Source organism: Numenius arquata, chromosome 1, assembly GCF_964106895.1.
Source record: "Numenius arquata chromosome 1, bNumArq3.hap1.1, whole genome shotgun sequence".
Classification (NCBI taxonomy): domain Eukaryota; kingdom Metazoa; phylum Chordata; class Aves; order Charadriiformes; family Scolopacidae; genus Numenius; species Numenius arquata.
This window is the reverse complement of record NC_133576.1, coordinates 118,717,335-118,744,449: the sequence shown is the minus strand read 5'-3', so window position 1 is coordinate 118,744,449 and position 27,115 is coordinate 118,717,335. Positions and strand designations below refer to the sequence as shown.

The following is a 27,115-nucleotide window of genomic DNA, read 5'->3' as shown; positions in this document are numbered from 1 at the left end:
CTCCCGCCTCCCTGGTGCTGCGGCCGAGCTCGCTCCCTCTCAGCCACGGACGGTGACCGCCACACGCCTCCTTCCCCCGGTGCGAGGTCCGCAGCGCTCCCGCCGCTGGGGCGGAGGTTTAAGGTGGGTCCCGCCACCACGCAGGGCATAGCTGTCGCCCCCGCTCTCCCCTGGGGTGGGACACCGGTGGCTGCAGGTGCCCGGCGGGGTGTGGCGGCGTCCCGGCTCGTACCGCCCCGGCTCCTCCCCGCCGGGGTCCTCGCCGTCCTCTGCGCCTGCCCCGGCGGTGAGCTCCGCCCCGGGCCGGGAGTGGGGCATGGCGCCGGCCTTCGCCTGAGGAGCCGGGCCACAACGCGGGGGGAGAGCGGGCGCCGCCATGGAGGAGGACCCGGAGCTGGAGAGGTGAGGTGAGGGGCGGGGAGGGGGGCGGCTGAGCGGCCTCGGGAGGTCACGGCCTCGGTGGGGCCTCTCCGCCGAACAGGGCCTGGCGTCGCCTCCCGCCCTGCAAGGCCCGGGTGTGCGGAGCCCCGCGCGGGCGGCTGGGGCCTAGCGCTGCACCCCGGAGCTGGCTCCGGCCGTGGGACGGCCCCTCCCGGCGGCGGGGGCTCGGCGGGAGGCGGCGGGTTGTTCCTGCTGGAGAGGAGGGCCCCGGGGCCGGCCCGGCCCGCGGCCCCCCCGGCTGCGGTGAGGGTGGCCCCGAGGGGTGCGCAGCCTGGAGGGGGACAAAACTTTGGGGCTCTCGCTGAGGGGGTTGCGGTAGAAAATAAAGAAAATCTTCCTGCGTGATGGGAAAATCTATTACTTAAAAAAAAAAAAAAAAAAAATCAATTATTCTTGTGGTGCGTGCTGGTACCATTTAGAAACAAGAGGGAAACGAAGTTTCCATTATAATTTGGTAATTAGGTGCATGTGGTAAAATAAAAAAAAGATTCTTTTCATACAAATTTCAATTTTCAGCATTGGAGATGTGCCAGTTGACTAATTGTTAAAATTGTCCTGCTCCTTGTATGGAATAATACAAAACGTTTGGCAGGTATTTTGTCATTAAAAAAAAAACAAAACCAAAACCTTGCTTTCTACTTTGCCTTTCATTGGGACGAGAAGATTCATTTCTCTGTGTGTACTGAGTTACAGTGTTCCCAAGCAAGCAATGAGGATTAAAATGTATATTTCTGTATTTGGATATTCAGTCACAGCGAGCCTCTTACTTTTGCCTTAGAAATAGACTTTAGGTGTATAGATCACAGATTTCTTTGGGTAGTAATCCTTTTTTTTTTTTTTTTTTTTTTCTTTTGCAAGCTTGCTTGTGAGTAACTGCACTTTTATGAATGTTTTAAAAAACTATTACAATGAAGTGATGACTAGAGGCTTTCTGAACTGTTCTCCTCATGGTTCTCTCCCTAACTTCTAAGAAACTGTGGCTGAGAGTGCTTATAGAAAGTAACAGGCAAGTATTTTAAATGGAACAAAAGCAATAGCACTGGGGTGGTGGAAGGGCTAGAGAGCATAATGCTTTCTAAGAGGCCTTTAATGCTCAGTAAGCTACTTCTGCTTTCGGATCATCAGTTTAATAATTAAAGCTTCTTTCTATATATGCGTGAATGTTATTTTTACTAGTACCATTCCAAACTTAAACCTTTTTCATTCATAGCATGTTGAACGCTGCCATGCTGTCTGTCTTCTGGCTGTTATTGCCGTGCTGGGGACTTGGGGTCCCTCAGGCAGTTCAGGGCATAGCGGCTCACTCACCAGCTGTAGCTGTCTGCTCCACAGGCTCCTCCTGGCGCTCTCCTTCCCAGGAACCAGATTGGAAGTTTTATCCAGCCTCATAGCTTCAGTCTGAGTTAGGTTTTGCTATTCCTTTTTCATGGCAGCATGGTAGGTAATGAGGATGAAGCTCAGTATTACTTACCAAGTGGTGCACGGTAGGGTTTAGCCATCTGGTGTCTTTAACCAATGGTGCTATTCTCCTCCGTATGTGTTTAATCGTCTCTGAACACATCGTAAGTACAATATAGCGTACTTCAGGTGATTATTGCTTTCTGTCCTGGATCCACCTGTCGTTAGTTACTTTTTCATACCTTCAGCTTTCTTAACAGCATGCTTTGCTAGTAGCCATCTGAATTCGGTTCATGGTATATGCATTTAGATGTCATACTTAGGTATTTCTTACTCTAAATATGCTTCCCTGTACAGTCTTCAAGAGTCTAATACAGACCTTTCTTTATCCTTTGGTTTACAGACGTTACTCCTTAGTATTGTATTCAATGACCTGTTGATCATACTTTCCTGTGAGTAATACAGTGATGGGAGTTAGGGTTTATAACTTTTAGGCTCTTTATAATATGGGTTTAACATGCAAATAATGGCATTTCTGTTCTGTAGCCACAGTGGTAACTATTTTAGGTAAGTTTTAGAGTTTAAAAATTGCGGTCTTTGGAATATTTTCAGTAGTCTGTCTCTGAATTCAGGCTTGTATTGCAATGCATAAGTCTTAAATAACAGCTTAAGGTTTTTCTATGTGTGCGTTTTATTTAATTTACCACATAAGGGGAAAAGAAGTGCATGTTATTGTGCATGTTTTTTCAGGTCTGAAGTGGATTTTGTGTCTCAGCATTCCAAACAGTGATCTGTTAAGACAAGTCAGTTGTCCTGTTTTTTTTGTTATTATCTAAGGAGAGGTCTCTCCATCTTGCTTGTTCTATTTCATCTTTACTGCCACATTTTCTGGCTGTTATTTTTCAGTTTAGCTCTGTTTGACTCTTGCTTGACCTTGCATTTGGTGTTTTCCTCACTTTAATAGGAAGTGATAGTCGCTACAGAAGCTGAATACTAACTCGCAAGTTACTGTGTGGCTGTTGTGTACTCTGGATTTTAAAACTCTAAAAGCTGTAAATACCACAGGTGTGTGAAATAGTAATGTTTACTGCATTCTACTGAATTATTTCCTCTGCTCCATCTTGTCCAATAACCTCTGTTGGAAGTATGAACTGACGTTTTTTTCCTGTGAACTTGCTGGTACGTCAGTGAAGACCCAGAGTCCTGAGATATAGTGTAATTCTAAGAAAATTCTAGGGTAAATTCTGCTACTATATAATTAATGGTATTGTGAGGATATGATTCAAGAGTGAGTAAGAAAAAACGGTTATACGCCATCTACTAGGAACTGTTTAGTTTGTTTCCCCTGCAAGCCCGTGTACTTGCTTTTCGTACTTAAATTCAACTAAGTATCCTTTGAGAAGTTACACAGGTCACCATTTTCATCCCTGTGCAAAAAAATCTTTTTTTCCTATCCCCTTCCTAAATTGTCTTCATGGCTGTTCTGTGTGTTTGAAGCACAGAAAATACATTGTTTCACTGAGAATATAAAGGAAGTAGTTTTGTTATACTGTGTGTCCAAGTTCTTCCCTAATCCCTTCTGTCTTTCAACACCTATGGTATCCCAGGTTGCGAAATATTTATACCGTGTTAGAAGTGCCTACCAAGCTTGTTTGGAGCATCACTTACTTGGAATTCAGTGTTTCCTAAGGAGATGCTGCTCTGAGTCACAAGGAACACTATAATTCTGTAACAAGAGGCCTGTAGTTGAGTTGAGAATCAATAGTCTAATATTTTTGCTGCACAGGCATCCCAATTACACTTTTTAACGAGTAAGCTTTGTGCCTTGGAGAAATTAATTGATAGTTCTTACTGTTGTTTTTAACAGTTAAAATCAAAGTGTCAGGATTCAGTATGCCATTCTTTCCCATATTCATGGCCAAAAAAAAAGTGGTCTGCAAACTAAAATGGGTGCTAGAAATGGAGTAGTATGTTCACTACTCAAGCTGGTGAGAATATCAGCACAGAAATGTGCTGCAAATAGCACTCATGGGACTGATAAATAGAATATTTAAATAGGTATGAAACTTGATCAACAAAGAATACGAACATTTACATGCCTGATGTGGAGTGTCTTTGCCTTTGAACAAATGCTAGAAAGTATGTGGCATATTTGTGCCTTTTTTTCATTCTTGGTCCTTATGTTGTGGCTTATGCTTTATTCTTTTTCATCAGTTTTCTTAGTGTGAGCAGATAGGATAGACCAGCTCACAGGAGTTATTAAGTAACACTGACCTTCATTATCATTCCTGTATTGTAGAAGGCAGTATCTTTAGTCCTTTATGTGACCAAAGGTCTTGATATTAATTATTCAGATGTAATCAGAATACCAACATCCACTTCTATTTCCAGTCCCATGCATGGTTAAAAATAAGTTCTACAGTCAGCATAAAACTACTTTGAGAAAATGGATTTTAAAAACTGCTAATTTTTTTTCCAAGGCTTGCAGCTTGCTGTCAGGACCTAGAGTACCTCAGGAGGTAGGTTTGAGCATGATTTTGGGGATCACAGTAGCCGAGAAGCCTGGCTTTTGAGCTTGAATAGTAGTGTTATAGACTGCAGGCAGTTATTAATGCTGTGAAGGTCTTTTATGAAGATATGTTTGATAAAGATGTCACTTGTCTGACTCTGGGAGATGTTGAATAGGAATGCTGCCCTCCTGCTCCATGCCTGTGTACAGCCGATTGCGTGTTGTGAAGCAATTCCAGTAGATATATTTTCATGAGAGTTCTCATTGGGATCTTTATGAGATGATGGCGTGGGTGGAGATGGCAGAGTTTTTTAGGTTGTGTGCCAAAAGCTCCTGGGCACACCCACAATGGACTAAAGAGAGACCATGGTGGATGGGGTAGCACGAATAGTGCCCAGCCCTGGCTTCTCCCAGGTCCATCCCAGGAGCCACTAGCTCATCAGAGGTCCATTTCCAGGAGCCCAGAGGAGTACAGGGACACACTGGCAGGTGGGAACCCACAGTAAGGATTTGGAAAAATGAACATCTTCTCCGGGCCCCTCCCAGGGCTGATCCTTTGAGACAGCCTTGGCCTCCAGGCATGACACCCATCAAGATGAGTCAATGCTGGAGCGCCTTTGTGACTTAAGGGTGTTGCTGCCTAGGGGTGTGGAACGCATTATGGGATGCAGGAGAAGAGCATTTTGAGATTGTATAAGGCTTATTATGGGATGTGTAGGGGAGGAACCAAAGAACCTGGGCTCCAGGTCTGGATGCCAGCAGTTGGGCTGGGACCCTGGACTGGAGAGTGGGTGCCAGCATCTGGGGACACCTCATGGAATGAGTAAAACCAAGTGTCAGCCACTGGAGTGGGACTGGGGACCTATTTGTCTGTGCTGCAGTAATGGAGAAAGTGTGGGTGCGTGAGGGAGCATGTGGCCACTAGTGAAGATCAAGCTGGAACAGCTGGTGAGTGGGTGAATTAAGGTGGGAGGTGAGTGAGTACCTCTAAGAGCAAGACCGTGGGAGGAGCTGGCTGTCAGAGGCAGCGGGGAGTTCTGCTGGAGAGACTGTAGGGTCAGGGGCTCTCCAGGGGCAAGACACATGTGTGTGCCTGTGTGTCTCCACGGACAAGACCAGCGGGGTTGGGTACTAGGGGACCAGGAAGTCCCAGCCAGCTGCGCGCGATGGTCTGTGCCAGCAACTGGAGTTGGGCTGAAGCCCTGGGGGCTCCTACACCTGCCCAGAGAGAAGAGCAGGATGAAGCTGTTGGTGTGAGCACTTTGTGTGTCTGTCTGTGATCGGTGTGGCCAGTGGTGCATACGTGTGGTGTGTGTATCTGCCTGCTGGGAGTAGATTTCCAGCCTTACTGTGGTTGGACCCGGGCATGGAGCTGTGGCTGCCTGGCTTCTTGGCAGTCAGATCCAGCCTGTCTGCTCCTAAAAGAGTGGTCTATAATTACAAACGTTGGGTGGTCTCTGTAATGACACGGTGTTTTCATCGCCTGTAACTGTATCAGGCATACCTCTTTATTACCAGTTATTCATTTTTCAGTCTATCTATTTGATCTTTTGGAAAAAACAATGATGCTCTTTCCCTGAACAAGGCACAGAAAATATCTCTGGTTTTGCCTGACTTTGGAGCCTTTAACATTCTCCCCCTCTTTGGGCATGTGTATTCATGATGCAAGTTGTTAGGATTTATGCAATGGGAGCTTTGCCTGTAACCTTGGAATATAGAGGAAAAAGTCTAATCCCTCAGAAATGTAAATAGATCTTGGGCCATACTCTTTAAGATAAAAACATCACTGCTTATACCTTCATGTTACTGTAATTCTGCAGCTAAGCTTGATTGCTCAAAAAGGTTTGCCACAGCAAGTTTTACGTTGTGCTTGTTATAAAAGATTCCAGAATGATGCCAGTGTTCTTAAATATGCCCCTGTCCCTAATTTTCCCTGCTATCAGTCCCCCGGTATTTGGGTGGTTCTCATGTCAAAGTTGGGTTCTGCGTTCCCTTTGCTCATGCTGCTACTCTTGAAGCTGAAGCTGGCAGCCACAGGACTGTTTGTATTGTAACCAAGCTGTAAAAACGAAGAGAGTGAGGAATGTGGAGTCCCAAGAGGCCTCTAAAAGCAAATGTAAAAACCTTGTTTGCATAGCTTCTAAGCTTTTGGCTTACTTGTGTAGAGGATATAAGTTCAGCGAGTGGAAACACATGATTTCAAAGAGGATCTGAGCATTTTTCTGTTTGTCTGTGCAAGTCAAAAGGGCTTTGTAAAGGTGCAGTGAATAAGGGTGATGTTGAAAGACCAATATTAGGAAACAGTGTTTGATAAGAAAGGAAGATGTCAACTTTATAAGCCTGCTAAGAGTCAGTCTCATCTCTGATATAACCAGAGGAAAAAAAAGGTCTCAAATACTTATTGGCTTATAATTCCTAGTTAAGTTAATAGAATTGATGTCACCATATGAATTTATTGTGATGTTTCCTCTAAAACTGAATCATAGCTCTTTAAAATATATGTGTGTGTGTGTATTTTATTAGTGCTTTGTAGGTCAGATACTTTGGTTTATGATTCTAATTATTAAATAATGACAGATAATAGTGGCTTTTAATATGCCCCCTAGTCGGGTTTCTCGAAACAGAATCACTAAGTTTGGTTAATTGTGGTAAGTATAAGTCAGATAGTTTTTTTGTTTTGTTTTTTTCTTCTTTGCTGCCCTTCATCTGACATTGCTGTTTGAAGGCTCAGGACAAGCTTTTATAAAGGTCACATGTTCCTGCTGTCATCACTATAAGCTAACTCAGGCTGCTTAGATAGCAAATTCTGAGTCTGGACAAAAAATAAATTTTGCCATAATTTCATGGAGACCTGTGTATGCAACATCTCCCATGTTCCAGTGGTAGAGCCTGTGGTTTTCTACCCCTTTTTTTGGTGGTTGTTCTTGGCAGTAGCTGTCCCATACACCCCGCTGCTCCTACCTGGGAAGGCAGCAGCAGCTGATGAGGCTGCTGACACTGTACTTAGAATCTGGGTGCAGCTATCTCCAAAGGTGACAGCTTACCTGGGCAGATACGCAGTCTCCATGAATGCCTGTCCTATGACTGGATATGCAACATGTCCTCTCAGAGTTATGCTTAAAAAACGATTCGAAGTATTCCAAGCCCAGCTGCTGCTGAGATCATACTAATAACCTTATATGAGAGAGAGAAAGACTTCTGTGAGGAACCTTAAGCCAATGTGCCATTAATAGACTAGTGCACGGAGAAGCAATACTACAATTTTTGGTGCATTTTGGTCTGCTGTGCTTTCTTTGGAAGTCTTGGATGCTTTCCTTTGCAAAGCCCTTCAAATGCAAACTCTCAAGGGAAGTAAGTTATGACCTGTGAGTAATCGCATGTCCGTCTGGCACAGACCTCAGCTTATGCTGGATGGAATCGTTTCCCCTTGGAACAAAGGTATATAGATAGATAGATATATAAAAGTTGATCAAGGATTATTTATATGTTGTTTGAGAACTGTGACCAATTCTGGAGGCTTGTTTAGGAATCTTTAGCTAAAGTATTGCTTGCTGGAAATTACTATAAAGTGAGAAAGTAGTTCCACGATAGCTAGTTGTAAGTATAAAATATTAAAACTACATTGAGGCAGAACTGCAGAGTAGCTGTAGAAAGAGAAGCTACACCTTAGTGTATGTTTCACTTGTACTCATTTAGTATAAATTTGTTTTCTGTTGCCAGGGAAAACCAAAGCTGCCCAAAAGCAGTACAGACAGAAGTGTGTCTGTGTTTGTGAAATGTCACCAGCCTATACTAACGAATGAACGAATCCACCATCACAAATGTGAAGGGAGCTGGTAAAGGCTTATGTTAAGGCCATAACAAACTGAAGAAGGTTAGATCTAGACTGACAGATGTAGACTGCTGTGTATAACGTTTTCTCATTAGCTGCTGAAGGCAATTCTGTACTGCTTATTTTCATTCCCTCTTATACACATGCAGTGTATGCATTTAAAGCTAAGACCTCTTGTGTTGTCTATGTAGACTTGAATAACCTAAATGGTAATATCTAATGTTAGATGTTTAGAGCCCAGCATTAACTTGTTGGGTCTTCACATAGGCCTGCCATATAAACTGTTTACTTTTCTTCAGACCTGCTTCTACTATTATATGATGACTCTTGACTTCTCTAGTCTAAATTTTGGCTTGACAACAAAATTGATAATCAGGCTTTTTTTTTTTTAATCTCTGGCAAAGTAGCAAAATCCTGTTATGCTGATAACACCGTAACAACATGATGGGACATGACATCCTTGAAGTTTGAGTTGAAGTCTGTTGGCAGTTACCTGTTTTGCGTGGTCTATACACGCATTTGTACTATCAAGATGATGATTGTGTTGCTCATGTAGTTGAAGTACCAGCAGCTATTCTGGCACTTTATAGCTGGGACACCTAAACAGTAAACACCCTCTGTATTACCTCCTACGTTCAGTTCCTCAAGCTTTCAGTCTTACCCATGGCAGTGTTGTTAATGCTTAGCTTCATATACTGGATGTTATGGCCAGGTGCATAGCTTTCCTTTTCTGTCTTGCAGTTGGTTTTGGTTGGCATATATAGTTGGATACAGTTGACTAACCAAATTGTTGGTTTATGCATTCAATTTATATAATAAATGGCTTACATTATCCATTCATTGGTTTTCCCATTAACTTCAACCATGTACTGTAGAGCAGTTACTTAAGTTTTATTTGAGATTAAAATTAATTTGTAAAGAGAACTGAAAGACTGATGTTGCAGGAATTACCTATAATTTGCATAAATCACACTCTTCAGTGACTTTTTATGTGAGCATAGTTATTTAATTGCTTTAGTGTTAGTCTGGCCAGTTTGTTTTAGAAGATGATGATAAGGTAAAGGTTAGTAATTTTGGATGGTGGTGGATCATAGTCACAAAGATGAGCTCTTTTCTTTCACTTGTTACACAAAGCTAGTGCAGTTTGACAGCTGATAGTTGCAGTGATTTTTACTGTCATCTGACTGCTTGCTATTTCACTGGCCATGTTTAACTGTGCTCAAAATAGGTCAGCTGTGGATGAAAGACTTTAGGAAGAACCTAAGTGAAGTGACAGCAGGGAAGAACATTCCCAAGGGACACTTCAGTGTAGTATACCAGTTTTGCATGCTTTATTTCTGCTCTTCAGTTAATATTGCAATTGTTGCATTTGCAACAGCTTTAATTGCTTTTAATATGTCAAAATGTTAGTCTTGGTGCATAGGAATCTGAATTAATAAGTAAGTCAAGGTGATTTTGGTAGCCTCTTTATTGCTTAATTCATTACGGTGAAGAAGCTCTCCATTTCCTTTACATAAGTGCATCAAGTGGGAAGTTCTTGTGTTCTGCAAGTGGTAACTTTTTTCTTTTCCTCATGTTTAGGAAGGCTGTGGAAGAGTTACTTAAAGAAGCAAAACGTGGGAGAACCAGAGCTGAAACAATGGGAGCTATGGGTTGGTAAGTTGTGCCAAGAGGAAATGAATGCTGTGACTGATGCCAAAATAAATTCCACATTTAATGTGTGACAGAAGTCTCTGCCTTTGCTTCATGTTTAAGTAATTTGTCTTCATCTAGGTATTAATTTGTCTGGGCAAAAATTTGAGTCAAGATAAGAAAGAAGTTGAAGTAAATTCTCCCTGCATGAAATTGCTTGACCGAATGTGCTGAAGTCAAAGCAATTGGAAAACTGGGAGTACCTTCTATAATAGTGTTTCCTTACAATAGATGGAATTGCAAACTTTAATTGGAACCTCGTGAATCTTTGAAATGCTGGGTAGCTTCAGTGTGTGTGTACTTACATACTGGCCACATGTTACTGGGTTAGATTCTGTTTAAGTTAAGGCTTCATAGCCTGACAAGGAAACCTAAACCCTTAAAACAATAAAAATATTAAATGATCCTCTGGTAGAGAATCCATGTGTAAATTACAGCCAAAAGTGAACTCAAAGTATAATTCAGTTTTGGAAGGAGGTATTTTTTAATACTAAAAGAACCCCTAAACCTCCAGGGGCTAATCTGTATAGCAAGTGGGAAAAGAATCACAGTATTTAAATCTTAGGTAAAATTCTTCAATGCAGTACCTCAGTTTTTACAGCTAGACTGTAGTGGAATGTAATGCATGTAATTAAAGAAGTAATAACACGCTGAGAAGAGTCGTTCGTCTTAAAATAATGGGTATGACTGATAAGAAGCTATTGGATCTAGGGATGGTCACACAAGTAGTGCACCAGTTGACTGGGTTAAACTCATTTGTAGACAAGGTTTGACTTCCTCCACCAACAGTAGTAAAAGATAAGCCTCCATGGTTAATGAAGTTCTCAGCTGATTTTTTGAATGTGTTTGTTTTGGTACCTCTGAAGAGGTCAAAATAGCGTCTTGCTGAAAAAAGTTAATCCTTTATATTTTCTAAAGAAGTTTGGCATTTTTGTATATATTTTACCCAGTATTTCTGCTAGGGATGCAGTTTATAACTGTTATGTTAAAACTAAAATTGGTTTAATCCCCTAGAGTGGTTATAGCTATACGGACAGAGCATGCTTTTACCCTGTCAGCCTTGCCAAATGGCCATGTAAACCAGGGCAGACAATTAGCACCATGAAGTGTTGCATACGTCCAGTTACCATGAACTTGCAAGTTAATTCAAGTGTGGAGACTAAAGATTTATGTTGGGAGATAACCAAGTGTCCCTGTGCAGCTTCGCTGCCTCTTGTGCAGTCTGGAATACCTGCCAGGAGCATGTATGGGCTTCAACTCCTGGCTCTGGCTACTTCTTATTCCTTATATGTAAGAGAGCAGAGGTCCCGCTGAGCTGGCTGTGATGATGAGCTCGGGGTAATGTGCAGTTTGCTGAAGCCCAATGCCCAAGACCTGCCAGAGGAGGGGATATCCAAGGGTGACCTGTTCTTCAGAACAGCTGCAGATTGCACTAGAGTGAAATAGTGTCTGTCACAGGCCAGGGCTGTGTTAAAGGTGTAGGAGGAGAGGATTGTCAAGAAGGCTTCAAGCGGAGGAAGACTGTTGTCATAGGGATTGGTGTGGTGATACCTGAATTGAGACTGTTGAAGTAAAGATCCTTTTGATCGCAGAGAAACATGAGAATAGCTACACTGGGTCACACAAAGGATCCAACTCTGCGGTGCCCTTGCCCTGTCTCCATCAGTGGCGGATACTCAGTAGCTCGGAAATGGAGGAAGAAAAGTACAAGAAAGTAGCATTACTTCCTCAAGGTGCTATCCCAGCTTTGGGTAGTCTGCAGCTCAGGATATCCTGCACTCAGAGATGATTTTTAATTTTTTTTTTATATGATGCTTTTCCAGGGATTTTCCCCTCTCTAAATTTATCCTTGGGGAGACTGGTAGTAATACCATTTATCACAAATCTGCTGCCACAGAGTTTGGCATAGGCTAGTGTACAGCTGGTGTGTGTGTGGCTGTAAAGAAGCTATAAAGCCACCTATAGGTGGACTGCCAATTTTGATTACCTTTGGTGTCTAGCTGTGCAAGCCCAAAAGACAAAACAGCAGACAGAAGCTGCCACTGCTGTCCTCCCTTTAATGTTTTTCATGCCCTATTGTGCTGTTTTGGTCCTTCTGAACTGGCCCAACAACAAGGTATTGCATATACACCTGGGAGAAGAGATAACCAGTAAGATATTTGGAAGGAAGCAGTGTGATGCTCAGTTAAGTACCACACTCCAGCAAAACGAAGTAAGTCCTGAAGGGCTTATTAGATCTAGGACTGACATGTAACCTTGCAACTCTAAACTACTGAGAGGAAGGTAGTTGCTGCTCTGAGCTTTGTGGATACCAAATGAAATGAGCAGAAAAGTTAGTTCATGAAAATGTGTGTTAGTAGACCAAATTCAGGATAGCATAACTGGTAGAAGCAGAGACAAGGTCATCGCCAACTTGTCTAAAAGCACAGTCTTAACGCGTAAAGCGCAAAACTTCCTTGCCAAACTCAAAATGCTTACAGGTGTGTTTCATGAGGCCTGCTGGGATTTCCTCAGCCCTTTGTCAGAGGAGTCCTGGAGAAGAGATGCACAAACCCTGGAGACACATAGTGTAAGGTCATCAATCCTCCATTGGCACTGGATAGTTGAAGCAACTCGGCCTATGAAGAAAAGATTTGTTCTGCCATCTGTCTTTGGGTAAGGAGAAGCAGAGGCTGCTGCTGCTCATACTTTGCTGATTCCAGTTTATGCTGATCTCCAGCAGCTGTTGGATACTGGGAAATACATTTCTGGAGTCAGTGGCGTTAGACAGGAAATGGTTCAAGGGAGGTATGTGGGGAGGTGGCATTCCTGGGTAACTGTATTGTACATACCATTACAAAGCAGCAGTGTCTCCGGGTGTGTGTTGATGGCAGCAAAACCTTAGATAACAAGCCTCTGAGCAAGGTTTTGGGGTTGTTTTCAGGTTCCAAGCCACTGCTGCATTGCTATCCAGAGTCATTAGTTCTCCATAGCTCAAGTGCATTTCCCCAAGCACCCCTACCTAACTTTTTGCTCTATCCTCGTGTGAAATGCATAGTTAGCGGCTGTTTGAGCCTAAGTTGCAAGTGTCCAAGCTGGCATAGCTGACAGGTTCAGAAAAAAACTACCAAGCAGTCATCCTTTAGGCCAGTCTCTGATATGAAGGCTCAACCTTGAAATATGGGACAGTATTGCTAGTATTTTGTCCAGTTTGGGAATGTTTTTCCAGTGTTATGTTGTCTTACGAGTTTGCTGTGGATGACATGGGTAGGTGCTGCAACCCGTAGGGATTAGATGCTAGTAGAAGAAAGTCTTGTCCCAAATAGGGAGGTTGGCGGTGATATCAGGAGTATGCAGGAAAGGAAATTATCTGAGACTCTCTGGACATGGAGCAACTGTCAGTATTGCCAGTGGGCTGCATGAGCTCTCAGTTGGCAGAGTCTAAGCCCATTGGCCTCCGTGCTCTCAGGACTGGATAGGCAGTATCTAGGTCCATGCCAAATTAATCCAAGAAATACTGGATATTTGTATTTGTAGATCTCACATTATTGGCTTTCAAGTATGGACTTTTTCCTTGGATGTTCTCAAGATTCTTGCTCTCAACACTGCAGTATTTCTTGTTACTGCAATGCTCCTTTTGTTTGTACTCTATGGCTGTAGTGATTCTTGTTAAGGATCTCCTACATCCTTATAATACCGTATGATGTAGATCCTGTTGATGGTGTGTCTGGTTCAAGCATTAGTGGAGCTAATCACAAGTATGAAAATGTGTTAGAGAAGGGTAATGGAGGATTTACTTCAGAAGGTGTCTTAATCTTGGAAATGTTGAGCAAAGAGCAGAATCTGTGGCTAAATCTCAGTGATGCTGGAACTTCTGAGGTGAGAAAACACGAGAGCAGCTGTTGGAAAGTTAATGATTGAAGGGCCAGCAGGATCCAGGATGGGAAGTTGTGGACAAATAGTGTAAGAACATTTGAAACTATTAGATGCATCAGATGGAATAATGCTGTAAGGTATTGGGATTTCCCTTGTGTGTCTAGGTAAAATCAAGCTAAAAGCTCAGCTTTCCCTAAGTGGTTTTGTCGGTCCTATGTACATAATTCATAAGCTTCTTATAGCAGTGGAGTTAGGTCCTATTTTAAGGGGTTGTTCTGCTTTAATTGAAAATGCTGCAAAAGCTACTATGTGGACAAGTTCTGGAGGCTTTTTTTTATTTTTCTCTCCAGTGTATAGGTCTGGTCTTCAAAGATGCTGGTAGCAAGTGAGCTAAGGCTGAACTGAGTGTAATCTTCTTGGCTTATTTTAGAAGCTTACCTAAAATAAGATGTGGAAAACAAGATATTTTGGGATGGTTTGTTCAGCTCTGCATTGTAAGAGCAGATGAAATTGCAAAAAGCAGATAAATGTTGGAAGCATTAAATTATTTTTAGCCCTATTGTAAAGCAATCCTAAAATTGCTTTCACTCCTATATATAGCTTTCTGCTCAATATTAAATCTGTTAGTCAGAAGTACTGCAGAATACAAAATAATGAAGATGAGGCTGAAGAGTTTGAGAGCCTGGGAACTGTGAAATGCTGTATTGCATCTTGTCTTTGAGTGAGTGTTGCATGACTGTGCAGAGACACTGCAATGTGATTCCATTACGTCACTTTCATTTAAATGTGATGATGAGGAGAAACAGGGTACAGGCGGAGGTTGCAAAGGAAATATGTTAAAATCTTGTGGTCAGAGCACAGGTTCCCATCCAACGTCCTGCCAGATGTATCAAGCTGCCAAGACCATACATAAAAGCTTGTAGCATCATCCCAGGCATCCTCTTCTGTGAGATCTTCTGTGCAAGGATAAGAGCCTCAATTAGTTGGTTTGGCAAAACAACCTCTAGCTGCTTTTTTTGTTTGTTTGTTTTTGGCCTTCAGTCACTCTTCTGTTAAGTACCGTATTTTCCATGGCAGTTTGGAAGTGGTAGGAACGTATTGTAAGTTTATGCATAATGAACTCTGTTTCCTGGAAAGATCGGATTTATGCTGTATGCTGAGGCTGGCTGTGTTTGATGTGTCCAGTTACTCAGTAGAGAAAAGACTGTGGCACATGGCACTGTACACTAGGGTCTTAAATTAGGGTCAGCATGTTTTACTGTTAAGAGCTTGTATGGTCCACTTCTGTGCTGAACTGCACTGCTGCTTAATGGCAGGTATTGGCTGGAAATTCCATGTTGCACAGAAGTTGGCTTAAAATGTCAAAAGTAGAGTTAAGATTTGACCCGTGTTCACAATAACTGATTATTTATTTTTTTTCTTTTTTTGCTCAAAATGCAGTGTTGACACTTTTGTCATTGCATAGTGGAGAGGTTTTGGGTTGTGCGGGACTTATCTGTGGAGTGCTTGTCTTTGGGAGGTCAGCTGTAGCAGTATGCTACAATTTTCTCACCATTAGGAGTGCTCTCAGAGATATCAGTGGATTAATACAGTTCACTTTTCATCTCCACAGTTCCATATATACCATGGATATATGTAAACATTACATTGTGTGTGTGTGTAATGTAGCACATGCCATACCTCTCATTTCCTCTAAGACTTAAAGGCAGAATTTGCTTTGAAGTCTGAGGTCAATAAAACTAAGGTCTGAGGTTTCTCTTTGGGGCCATAACTTATTGCTGCTTGGTGAAAGCTCAGTGGCTCGCCTTTATCACTGTATGATGGTGAACTAATGGCATTTCTTATCTGATCCTGAAGCCCTGCATTTCTCATCAGTTTTCTTTCTCAGTATAGCTCAGGCAGCACTCATAGTGCCAGAAAGAAATAAATACTTCAGCAAGGTGAATTTATTTAGGGCAGATTGTCTCATTCTGGGGCTATATATATTAGTGCTTAATCAATGCATTAGCTCTTATGAAAAAGCAAGAGGAAGGAGAAAAATGTGAAATAGTTTTTGCCTGGATGCAGCCTAGAGAAAGCTGCCCTCCTCAGTAGGAAATGCTGAGATACAACAGATTAATGCTGTCGTAGGACAGACAAGAGGACTTAAATGTTGGCTGGCTTGTGTTATGTCTTGAGTGTAACCTGTGCCGCGGTGTGTTCAGCACCATGTTCATAGCTGCTGTAGCTTGAAGTAGAAACCCTACTGGCATATATTACCCTTGTATTTTTACTCAGTAATGAAGTTAATGGATAAATACTGTCTTCCTAGTTTGCAATACTAGATACAGATCTAGACTTCTTTTTTGAGGTTTTTTTGAACCACAGTTCGAGGAAAACAGTGTAGATTTATATGCAGAAAGTTTAGAAAACTCCAAAATTAGCTGTGCTGTAGAAATGTGTCAAGAAATACCCAGTGGAAATAAACAATGTGGCTGTTTAATGTATAATTCTAAAATGGCTCTCATAAGTTTTTTGAGAATTTAGGACAAGAACAATTATCAGTAATGCTTAGTAGGCAGACCTGAAGCAAACACCACAGTAAGTAATCAGATGTGATCTTCTTACAGTTTTCTTGTTGTTCTGGTACCTCTGATTATTTAGAGACGTCAAAGGCTTTTAAATGGTCAGGATATAGCTTCTACACCTATGCAAAATATTCAACTAGAATAGATGATCTTAACGTTGTGGTGTTAGGAATCTTTGACTCCATAGTTGATGGTGTAAGTGGCTCTGTGATCTCCAACAGCTCTGCTTTTTTAGAGTAATCCCGTAACTTCTCCATTAGCATGCAGACTCAAAAATGCTGTCAAGATAAACTGCAGGAATATAATCAAACTTGTTTTTTCTCATTCCATTCTTTAAGAGATGATAAACTGGGAATAAGTAGGGTACAATTGATACCAACAAGATAAACAAAGTGTAAAGTACTGGTTTACTAAAATTAGCTGATAAATTACGTGCAGAAGTGTTAAGCTGCAAGAGGAGAAATTCAGAAGCAATGGAAAAGAGTTGGATAAGTATCCTTCCTGTTTAAGAAAAAGAAATAAAATACTTTGGTGGTGGCTAAATATATATTAAAGTTTGTATTTCTCGTGTCTGTTTTATTACTACAGCTGTTTGGATTCATGGAAGTATATATTTTACTTTCTAAATATCTCAGTTTGTTAAATAATGCTGACTTCAGTAGCGTGTGATCTTGTAAACCATTCTAATTTGACTTAGAATATGCTACTAAATATTTGATTCCTGAATATGTTTTAAGGTTGACGGTGCTTAACTTAGGTATTTATTGTCATCCTCTGCTTCCCCCTGCACACACTGCCTTGTGAAAACCATGTGGATTTTCACTGTATTGAAATAAAATAATTTTCATCCTATAAAGAGTGAGATAAAAGGAGAATGGAGACAACCTTGAGCATCTTTCTGTACTGAGAGTTTACACTAGGTGGCATGCAAGGAAAGCCAAAAGCACAAACCTGTCTTAAAATTATTGAAGTTAAAATCTCAGACTTGTTTCAGGATGTTTTTATCTTGTCTTTTGATCACTGTTTAATGTCTTTACAGGTTGAAATGTCCTCTTGCTGGTACAAATAAAAGATTTCTTATTAATACCATCAAAAACACGTTACCGTCTCAAAAAGAACAAGACCAGGAACGTGAGCAAAAGGAAGACAATAAGGAGCCTGAGCCAAACAAAAGCAGGAAAGAAGAAAAACCAAAGAAACGCAGAATTCACCCATATACACCCAGCTTTCAGTCCCGAAGGAGAGTCAGCTACTCTCCTCCGAGGCACCGAAACAGGAACCAGCACACAAAGGATAAGCATGAAAAGCGATCAAGCAAACGATGAGGGGAGGAGAGTGATGAATATGTGGTGTTTCGAGCCAGGAATGTCATTAAGTGTCGGACTGCAGGGATGTCTCAGTTTTTCAGGAGAAGATGCTGTTCAAAATTGAATTTTGAACCTAGTTGCTTGTGTGAGAAGTAACCTTGAGGTAGCTTTAGAGAACTTTTCTTTGGGACCTTTAAGAGAAAAGCAAAGTGCAGCATAAATCTCTCAGTCATTTTAGAACAGACATTCCTTTCCCTTTGCTCCATTCCTCACTCCCCTTCTGGCTAAGCTTAGGGTCTTGGTGATGGAGCGCGAGACGTGTCACTGTCCGTGACAACTCATTTAGTCATGTCGCTCCTTTGGAAATAAATTTAAATTAAGCAGAAATCTATTTATTGTGTAAAGTTGGCAGAACTTCTTTGCTGCTAACCAATAAAGAAGTTTTGTGTGTTTGGGTTAGTTTAGTTTTACAGAGTCTAGAAGAAGGGAAAGCTTTTTGTATAGAATATAAGAGTTTGCTTTCTTCAGTATAAAAAGAACAAATTTGAAATGGTCAACACTGGTTTTGCTTTCTTGGAGGAACTACCTGGAAATACTGATTTTGCTTGTTATTGTATATTCACAAACCTGTCATAGATAATAATAAACATTACCCCTAAAAAGCCATAACTGCAATAATTGTCTCTGTTTAGACTTCCCTCTGTAAGGAAGTAGTTTGAACAGTCTGTTGTCATGGTGCTTTCGAAACAAACCTTGAAGACAAAATTATCATGTTTTCTGTCCACTGCTAAGAAGTTTCCAAGTAAATGTGTAGCACTAGAAATGCAGAGGTGATACTTAAAAACACTCAAATGCTCACTTTCCAGGCCTGTGTTACAATTCTGTAGTGGTACAGTTCTTAAACTTGTGACTTGGAGCACACGTGATGCACATCGGCGTATTCTACTTCTCATTTCTGTTTGTGTTACAATAACAAACTTCTGTGTGAAATATTTTGTATTTCAATATTCTCAGAAATAATTGTTTTGAACATAGGTTTCCGTTTTTAGGTGTGTTGACAATAAAATCTAAAATGTTAATTAAAGTGCGGTGTGGAATTAATGCTTTTAATGGGTTTCTTAACTGACACGGGCCTCTGTCCTCTAAGGGAAAGGAGGACCAGGGCTTCATGGTCCTTCAGTGTTGTGTCAGGCCAAGAGCGCCACCTATAGGCTTATCTATAGCTCGTCTTGCTGTACTTGCCTGTCTCTCTTGGAAAGATCATGTTAGCCAGGAGATGGGGAGCCCGAAGTGGAGATCTGCTGTGCCTGAGTTTTGATGCATGAGCTGGGAATTATTCTTTTGAGTAATGGGAAGGTAGTTCAGCAGGCATTGAGCCCACTGGTGGCTGCCAGGGTCAGTGTATCCAACAATGTGGGATGCTTTTACGTTTCCACGGAGGGGTTGTGGATAGTTTCTCTGTTTCCCTGCAGGAACCATAGCACTAGAATAGAAGTCCCAGCCTTTCAGAAAATTTCCAATGATTTAAGTGGAATCAATGAAAAAGTAGTACGTTAGGAGAATGTAGGACTCTCTTTGGTTTAAATAAACCCATGTTCTTTGCATTCCTTATTTCACTGTGCACTGATTGTGTTCTCCGTAATACTCCTGTTTGGAAGGACAACACCCATGGTACTGGCCAGGCTGCAGTGACGGTGCTGGATGGATGTGGCTTTACAGCAGAGAATTCATCTTGCCATTGGTCAGGGTTGGGGCTGGAGATGTTCCACAGGACAAATCCCCCTGAATTCTTGCAGTGACAATATGGTGTCCTGAGAGCTTTCCACACTCTGGCTTTCAAACACCCCTTTAGGATAAGCGCTGCTATTGATTCTACATCAATTTAAAGTAGGCTTTCGGGTAGGGAAAGTGATGAGAGTGTGCTTTCAAAATGAGTGGATTGTTGATAGAGAGTGATTCTGTACTAGAAATGCTCGACTAGAGGATCTGGCATGACCTAAACCAGGTAGTTGGAGAAATCCTGTCTTCATCAGTGGTGGTAGGTTCAGATCTAATTGCACTTTTTTTCTGACTTCCAGAACATAAGTGAATTATTAATCTTTTATTGTTGATTCCGTATTTTTGTGCTGTCTTTCATAAGTGTACATAATAAAAACAGAAAACTGCTGCTCATTAACTGTTCTTAAGACAAATCTTCACCTTCTGATCACTTTTTTAATAAAAAAGTGAGTGCAAAAAGCCAGATTTGTATTGTGTCTGCAGTTGCTTATATTGTGCAGCACCAGCATCGTGTTTGTAAGGTATCTTAAAGATGGGATTCAAACCCTGAAACTTAGAGCTGAACATGACTTTTCAAAATATGTTATTATCTGCTGTAACTCAGAACACTTGTTACTCGTAAAAGTGCCTAGTCCTTAAAATAAATAAGTACATGAATGAATAAACAGCGTGATCTTGGTCTCGGCTTCCTGTAGCAGTGTGTTACAGCCCAGTTACACACAGGGGAGGGTTAGTGTTGCTGAAATGATACTTCAAAGGTGTTTCTTGTTTATCTGTGAGCTACTAATGTTGTCTTTGTTTAGTTTCCGTGCACCTTGTACAGATAACAGAGGTTGCTCAGGTGAGGGTGTTCTCTTGCTGTAGCCACAAGAACTTGTTAATGAGATTAAGTTGGACAGAAATCCTCAAAAATGTTCATTTTCATCAACCTGATACTGAATCTAGATCACAAAATAATATGAAAGAGGAGGAGAAAACGTTTTGTGATTGAGCTTTGTGAAATACTTTTATTAGTTTTGACTGTCGGGGATATAGTGATGTGCAGTTCTTATGTTCGTTGTACAGCCCCTTCTCTTTTGTAAATCCAGTTTGAATTATTTACAATGAATTGTGAACGTCCAAGAAAAGCCCGACAGATTTGATGTATAACACAAGTTAGGCAAAAATAGACCCTATTTTTCAGACTGATCCAAGTTTACTTCACAGAAGTTTCTTGAGGTGCAGTTGTAAGAGCGTTCCTTAGCGATTATGAAATTTCTACAGAAAACTAGTTAACAAAGGAGATGTAAATGTTTGTAGATCAATGGAATAATGTAGCAGGAGGGGGTTGCTTTTCCTGCACAAACAGAACTGGGTTTTGTGTTGTGGCTGCAAGTTGATCACTGAGAAGCGTGTTTCCTCTCCTGCCCTATCAGAGCTCTCATTAATAATTATGTGTTTTCAGTTAATTAAACTGGAACAACACAAAAGTATTCTTGCTTGGATAAGTAGCAAGAAAACATATTTGGATTGTGTTTGGAGAAGGATTTTACTCATTTTATCAGTAGAGTCACTGATCCACCAAATCTTTATTCATGTGAGTGATCTTTGCACTTGCAAATAATCCTGTTGTAGCTCACTGTCTATGAATGAAACTCTTGTCTGCATTAATATGCACTCTTTGTTTTAGTGACTGTCAATAGGAAATAGTCAAGACTAAGAGTTAAAGAGGGCATAGCTTCAATTAAAAAAAAAAAGCCATAAAAATTTTGCAAACTATATATATTCGCACCGTCATTTCCAGATACGATAGTCTTAAGACAGAAAAAAACTTCAAATACTTTTATGCCAAATATTTAGCGGGCTCTCAAGGTCTCAAATGAACACTGTGGATATACCTTCCTTATTTATTTTACATAGATTTAGTATTACTTAGACTCTAAATTTACCAAATATGGTTTTAGCAACTCTCAGGCCGTTACCCTCCCAACTTATAAAGTGCCTCTAGAAGGCTGCATCTATATTGAAACTCAAAATACTGGATCTCTATCTTTATGCAACAAAAATAAACTTTTGTTTGTAAGGGAGAGCAAGACGAATATGCCATTTTTAGACAAAATTGCTGTTCATACAATATTCACTGCTACCCAAAATGATGAGCCTTGCATTACAACTGGAATGTTGGGCCAAATACTTTATGCTAAGGAACAGTGCAAGTTCTGCGTAATTCTCCCGAGAGCATCCCATGTCTTTTATATTGTGATTGTTGTATGGGAAGTGGCTGGTGCCCTGGAGAGGGGATGCAGTGCCCTCTAATGTTGGTGTAGGTCTCTGGAGAAGAGTTCAGTACCTCATCTACAGGTTCCTTGTAGGATCTTAGGCAGGTTTTCTCATTGCTCTGGATATGTCTGTACCATAAAGAACAGGTTTTGGGTGGTCATAAGCACTGTAGTCTGTGTTTCTCACCCATCTTCTGTCCTCTTGGCTGCTCTGCAAATGGCCCTCAGCTTCCCAGAGTGGCCATGTTTGATAAAGTCCCATGGGTTTGTGTAGCCCTGTGGCCTCCAAACCTGGTAGGCATCACTGCCACAAGCCTTGACTGTGGATGTGGACAAGCCATGGCCACCGCGGCTTTGGCAGTGAGCAGGGCAGAACTGGGGCTTAGTTTCTTCTCTATAAATGGGGATTTGAGGTGTAGGAATACCCAGCATAGATATGTAGGGATGCTTTGAGAAAATTGCATCACAGCCTCATGTCGATAACCTCAGATGCTCTGTATGAGCCATGAAGCATCGTTATGGTCTGGAGTATGGCATGACAAACAGCCTCATGTTCCGCTGTTTCAGTGTCATTGAAGGCTGGGACATAGTCACAAAAAGAGTGTTAGAAGGGTATGATGCTACAGTCGCAAAGGTAAAAACCAAAGCTTTGTCAGAAGGTGAAGGCAATGGCATCTTTAATGGTGTGGATGAGAAAAGGCTGTTTGAGCACAGTAGAAAACTGATATAATTGTACTCTTAAGTCTGAAAGTACAACCCCAAAGAGCCCAGAGACTCTTGCTAGTGAGCAGAAGGGAAATCCTGCTGTTCTCTGCCATCCTTCCGTGCTCAGGTGGGAGCACACACAAGTCACACCAAGGCGTGTCCCTGGTCGTCTTCTCACCATGAAACCTATGGCCCTCCCAGGCCGTCTCTGCTTTCCTGGGGCACACAGACAAGAATGTGGAAAGGCTGCAGAAATAGCAATATTACACGCAGCTTAACAGCAATTGTGTAAACACAACTGAAGTCTGGTTTGGGGAAACGTGGGTGGGCATTCTTCTTGAGACTCTGCTTCTTCTGAATTCTCCAGCTTTTCCTGGAGAGGAACTGCCTGTCTCTTAAAACATCCCATGGGGGTTTGAAAATTTGCCCAATGCTAGTCATTCAAAATGTCTCCGAGAGAGAGAAAAACGCCAGCAAGTAGCTAATCCATCAGGAGCAGCAACAACAGGCAGTTCCTGGTAATAAGCTGTTGTTTAAGTTCAATAATAAGAATATTAAGAAAGGGGTATAACACGTGAAGAAAACCAAGGCTCTCTGTGAGCTATTGTTTTGTCTTAATTCTGTATATTATATTCAAATACAGTCTTGTCTCCCTACCATATTAGCAGACATCAGAGAAATATCAAAAGCTAAAAGAAAGGCAAGCAAAATAATAGTTGGCATTGTCAATCTGGATGTCTAAACTTGGGCAACTCTGCCCACAGCAGACCTCTAAATTAAAACTGCTTGTCAGCCTAATCCACAGTGTTGCTAAACCGGCAGAGAGGTGTTGGTGGGATTTCATGGCATTTCTAGGTCTGTTTCTAATGCACCTTCTCCAGTGCTGGGGGGTTAGTGCCTCTCTGAACCCCGCCATGCAGAGAAGATGCTTCCAAAGTCCTTGGAGGAGGCAATATGTTTTGTCCAGAGTTTGACTCTGAGTGTTACCTCCGTCTTTCTCTCCTGGTCTCAATTTGCTGAGCTGGGGGATGCCTGGAGGAGAGGCGGGTAGAGTTTCCCTGTGGCTCCCTCCCCAAGGACCCGGCAGGGTGCTGCGTGGGGCATGGCTGCCACAAAGACCCCCTTCACATCAAACGCTGGAGATGATTCTGGTTAAATAAATCTCTGGGAGAAGGTGTAGGCTTCTAGGGAAGCAGATGATACTTTGTCAACAAGTAAATCCTCATCTGGTACAAGTCAGTGAAGTTGTGCGGCTTTCAGCAGAGCTGGGCTGGTTTGCACCAGCGAAGCACCTTTCCCTGTCTCCATCAAGCCACTGACATGTGGGCTAAAGGGGGAGGGAAGCCAGAAGAGCAGTGTAGGATCACCAGCAACTCCTCCCTGTCCCATTTTTTCCCTGGGGCTCATGATTTGGGTACTGCTTCCCCTGGCCCTCATGACTGCCTGTCCAGCAGCAGGATTTCATAGAATCATAGAATCATAGACTGGTTTGGATTGGAAGGGACCTTAAAGATCATCGAGTTCCAACCCCCCTGCCATGGGCAGGGACACCTCCCACTAGACCAGGTTGCTCAAAGCCCCATCCAGCCTGGCCTTGAACACTTCCAGGGATGGGGCATCCTCAACTTCTCCGGGCAACCTGTTCCAGTGTCTCACCACTCTCACAGTAAAGAATTTCTTCCTAATATCTAATCTAAATCTTTCAGTTTAAAACCATTACCCCTTGTCCTATCGCTACACACCCTCATAAAGAGTCCCTCTCCGGCTCTCCTGTAGGCCCTGTGTACTGGAAGGGGCTATAAGGTCTCCCTGGAGCCTTCTCTTCTCCAGGCTGAACAACCCCAACTTTCTCAGTCTGTCCTCATAGGAGACATGATCCATCCTTCTCATCATCTTCATGGCCCTCCGCTGGACTTGCTCCAACAGGTCCTGTCCTTCCTGTGTTGAGGGCTCCAGAGCTGGATGTAGTACTCCAGGTGGGTTCTCACGAGAGCAGAATAGAGGGGCAGAATCACCTCCCCTGACCTGCTGGCCATGCTTCTTTTGATTTCACATCACCTTTTCTTGTGGATGGGGACCTTGATGTTCAAGGCAGGTTCTCCCTGGGCCAAAAGGGAGAGAAACAGCAAATGTGTTTTCCTTCCCTATCACGAAGATTATATTTAGGGTGGTTGGTTACCTTATTGAAAATTTTATATCTTTAGTGTGCTTTGCAAATATATACAAGGGATCACAGTCCTCCATGCTAACACCTGGCATGAGCAGGCTGTTAAGCCAGAGCATTGTGAAGGAGCTCAGGCTTGGTGCTGCGCTGGCATAAGTTCAGGTCTGCCCTGAGCTCCTGCACACATCTTGCCTGCAAGGAGCACTGTAGATCTGCAGGTAGACATACAGCTCCTTGCAACCTCCCCCTGATGGAAGGCAGGGGAGGTTTAGATTAGATATTAGGAAGAATTACTTTACTGAGAGAGTGGTCAGGCTCTGGAACAGCCTGCCCAGGGAGGTGGTGGAGTCGCCATCCCTGGAGGTATTTAAGAAACGTGTAGACATGGCACTTCAGGGCATGCTCTCAGTGCCCGAGACTGTTGGTTTGCGTCTGTTTGTGGGTGGATGTGGTGTGTGGTTGTGGGTGTTTGTTTTGGTTTAGTTTTGGTTTTGGTGTTTGGTGTTGTGGTTGGGGTTTTTTTTGGGGGGGTGGGTTTTGATTGTTTTGTGGGTTTTTTTTTTGTTGGTTGGACTCAATGATCTCAAGGGTCCCTTCCAACCAAGAAGATTCTGTGATTCTGTGTGACCAAACATCAGCCCTGCCACAGGAGAATCCTTTCCCAAGAGTGGCTCTGGGTCTGCCTCACCAATGGGTCTCATTTGGACTTGGATCCCTGAGGGAATCTTCTTACAACAAGGAAGGGACTGGAAGGCACAGCTCTACCTTTCCGTAGTAGGACCTATTACATCCTGCCCAGTAGGCTCCCTGCTGTCTGACAAATGAGTTAAACTAGCAATAAAAGTCCACAGGAATGAATTTTACCTAAACTTCATTTTTCTTTGCCTGTTGAAAATAATTTCCCAGTCACCTCCGCCCTCGGGGGGGAGCAGCGAGCCCCCACCACGCTCTCATTACTCATGATGCACCTCCAGCCGCCGCTGCCAACTTTTTTTCCTTTTCTCTCCTTTCTGGGTTGAGGTCTTTAATAATTTCGTGTCTCTTTCAGCCTAGGCTCCAGCCTGGGAAAAACAAACCTGCTAGCCTGGCGAAAGCCAAACACACACGGCCCAATTACCAGCTTCCCCACTGTTCCTTTGGGCTGGCTGGTATTCTGCCTGCCTTTGTTCCGCTGCCTGCTCCCTGCCTCCGAGCAGCTTCCTTTGACTCCGCTCCACACAGCCGGGCAGAACGAGATCCAGCAGGTAAACTGAGGAAGGGCTGTTGTCCGGCCACCCCTCGCCTGTGGACTGCTGTGGTTTGTCTGTCGACAGAGCTTCATGCAGGCGTACCTCTGTAAAGAGCTGCTTTGCTTTTTAATGAGGGGAAAACGCGTAGTTTCTTTGCACTTAGAATACTTGTGCATGGGGAAGGCAGGATTGATGTGTCTCGGTAATGGCAAAGCGTGTGTCATGGTTTGGGTGCTGGGCACGGGTCGCATAGTTTCAGCTCTGACTGGGTGGTTGTTGTCTGTCCGGTAGTCTGTGCTTCGGCTGGCACAGGTCCTGGCATCCTTGGGAAGAGCCAGGGAGAATGGATGGGGCTGCCTCCATTTCCGTGTGCTCCTGCAGCTCTCCAGGGCAAGGGAGCAGCACGACGAGGACCTGGCCTGGCTGTCCTGTGGCAGGGGCAGGCTAGTGGTAGGTACCCACCATGGCAGGGTCTCAGCTCATGCAGCCACCAAGCTCCCCTTCTGCAGCCGCAGGGACGTCCACCTCCAGTTTTACAGGAGGGCAAACTGTTCTCCAAACATGCTGCACCAACTGGGGTCTGCAGAAGAGCTCCTGAGGGTGAGGAGGAGGAGTGGTCAGTCCTACATCCTGTTCTCAGACAGTATCAGCCTCGGCTAACCCATCTTGCCACAATCCGAACGCCCGTGGAGCCCCAAGCTGTGCAGGTGATGAGGGCTCATGCTGAGGACCAGCTCTCCACAGTTACATCTATGCAGCCCTCCAGCCCCCGGGGCTGCCAGCTCATATCTGTCTGGCTGCAGTCCCTTAAGCAGGACAGCCCCAGGCAAGCTGCCCATGCTGAGTCCGGTCACCCTCCGGGGTGATGCTAGCAGATGGGGCCAAAGCTGTGCCAGGGTGGCACCGACCGAAGGTGATGTCAGAGACCCAAGATTGAAGCTAGGTGTGTTTCTCCCACTGACTCAGCAGAGTAGCATAAGGGTGCAAGATGTGGGGCATGCAACTGGCCACTGGTACCTGTCCTCAAGAGCAGGATGCTTCAGGAGATGCGGTGGATGCCCCCAGACAGAGTCCCCGGGATGCGCAGTTGAGACAGCAACTAAAAATCAACTTTGAAGGGTGAGAACTGACTGGAAACAAAATATCTTCCCTGTCTTTCATTAGCACGGCTGCGGCTACGAATGCACTTGCCCCGCTCAAAGGATTTACAGTTCGTGAAGGATTTGTGTGTGGGGAGGGAGCTGGCGAGGGGAGCACTGGGGAGAAGCTTAAAGTGAATTGTTAGAACATATCTCCATCTCAGCGCTCAGTTTATAAAACAAATTCTTCGGGCAGGTGCTTGAATTCACAGCCTCTTTAGAGGGAATTTATCAGCCCCA

At 43.1% G+C, this 27,115-nt stretch overlaps 1 protein-coding gene across 2 annotated transcripts; it reads left to right on the top strand.

Moving 5' to 3' along the window:
* Window positions 1–36: 36 nt before the first annotated feature.
* Window positions 37–18,682, top strand: POLR1D (RNA polymerase I and III subunit D). 2 transcript variants are annotated; one of them, XM_074153329.1, is made up of 3 exons: window positions 37–402; window positions 9,762–9,836; window positions 17,334–18,682. In XM_074153329.1, exons 1-3 carry the CDS (start codon window positions 377–379, stop codon window positions 17,617–17,619), a joined length of 387 nt encoding a protein of 128 aa, XP_074009430.1. In that variant the 5' UTR covers window positions 37–376; the 3' UTR covers window positions 17,620–18,682. The 2 variants fall into 2 exon arrangements, with proteins under 2 accessions (XP_074009430.1, XP_074009438.1); XM_074153337.1 differs by lacking the exon at window positions 37–402 and adding an exon at window positions 4,326–4,358.
* The last annotated feature ends 8,433 nt before the right edge of the window (window positions 18,683–27,115 follow it).

Coding starts and splice junctions, on each gene's coding strand:
- POLR1D (XM_074153329.1), top strand. CDS start 377: ATGGAGGAGGACCCGGAGCTGGAGAG. Junction 403..9,761: donor GAGGACCCGGAGCTGGAGAG/GTGAGGTGAGGG, acceptor CCTCATGTTTAG/GAAGGCTGTGGAAGAGTTAC. Junction 9,837..17,333: donor ACAATGGGAGCTATGGGTTG/GTAAGTTGTGCC, acceptor ATGTCTTTACAG/GTTGAAATGTCCTCTTGCTG.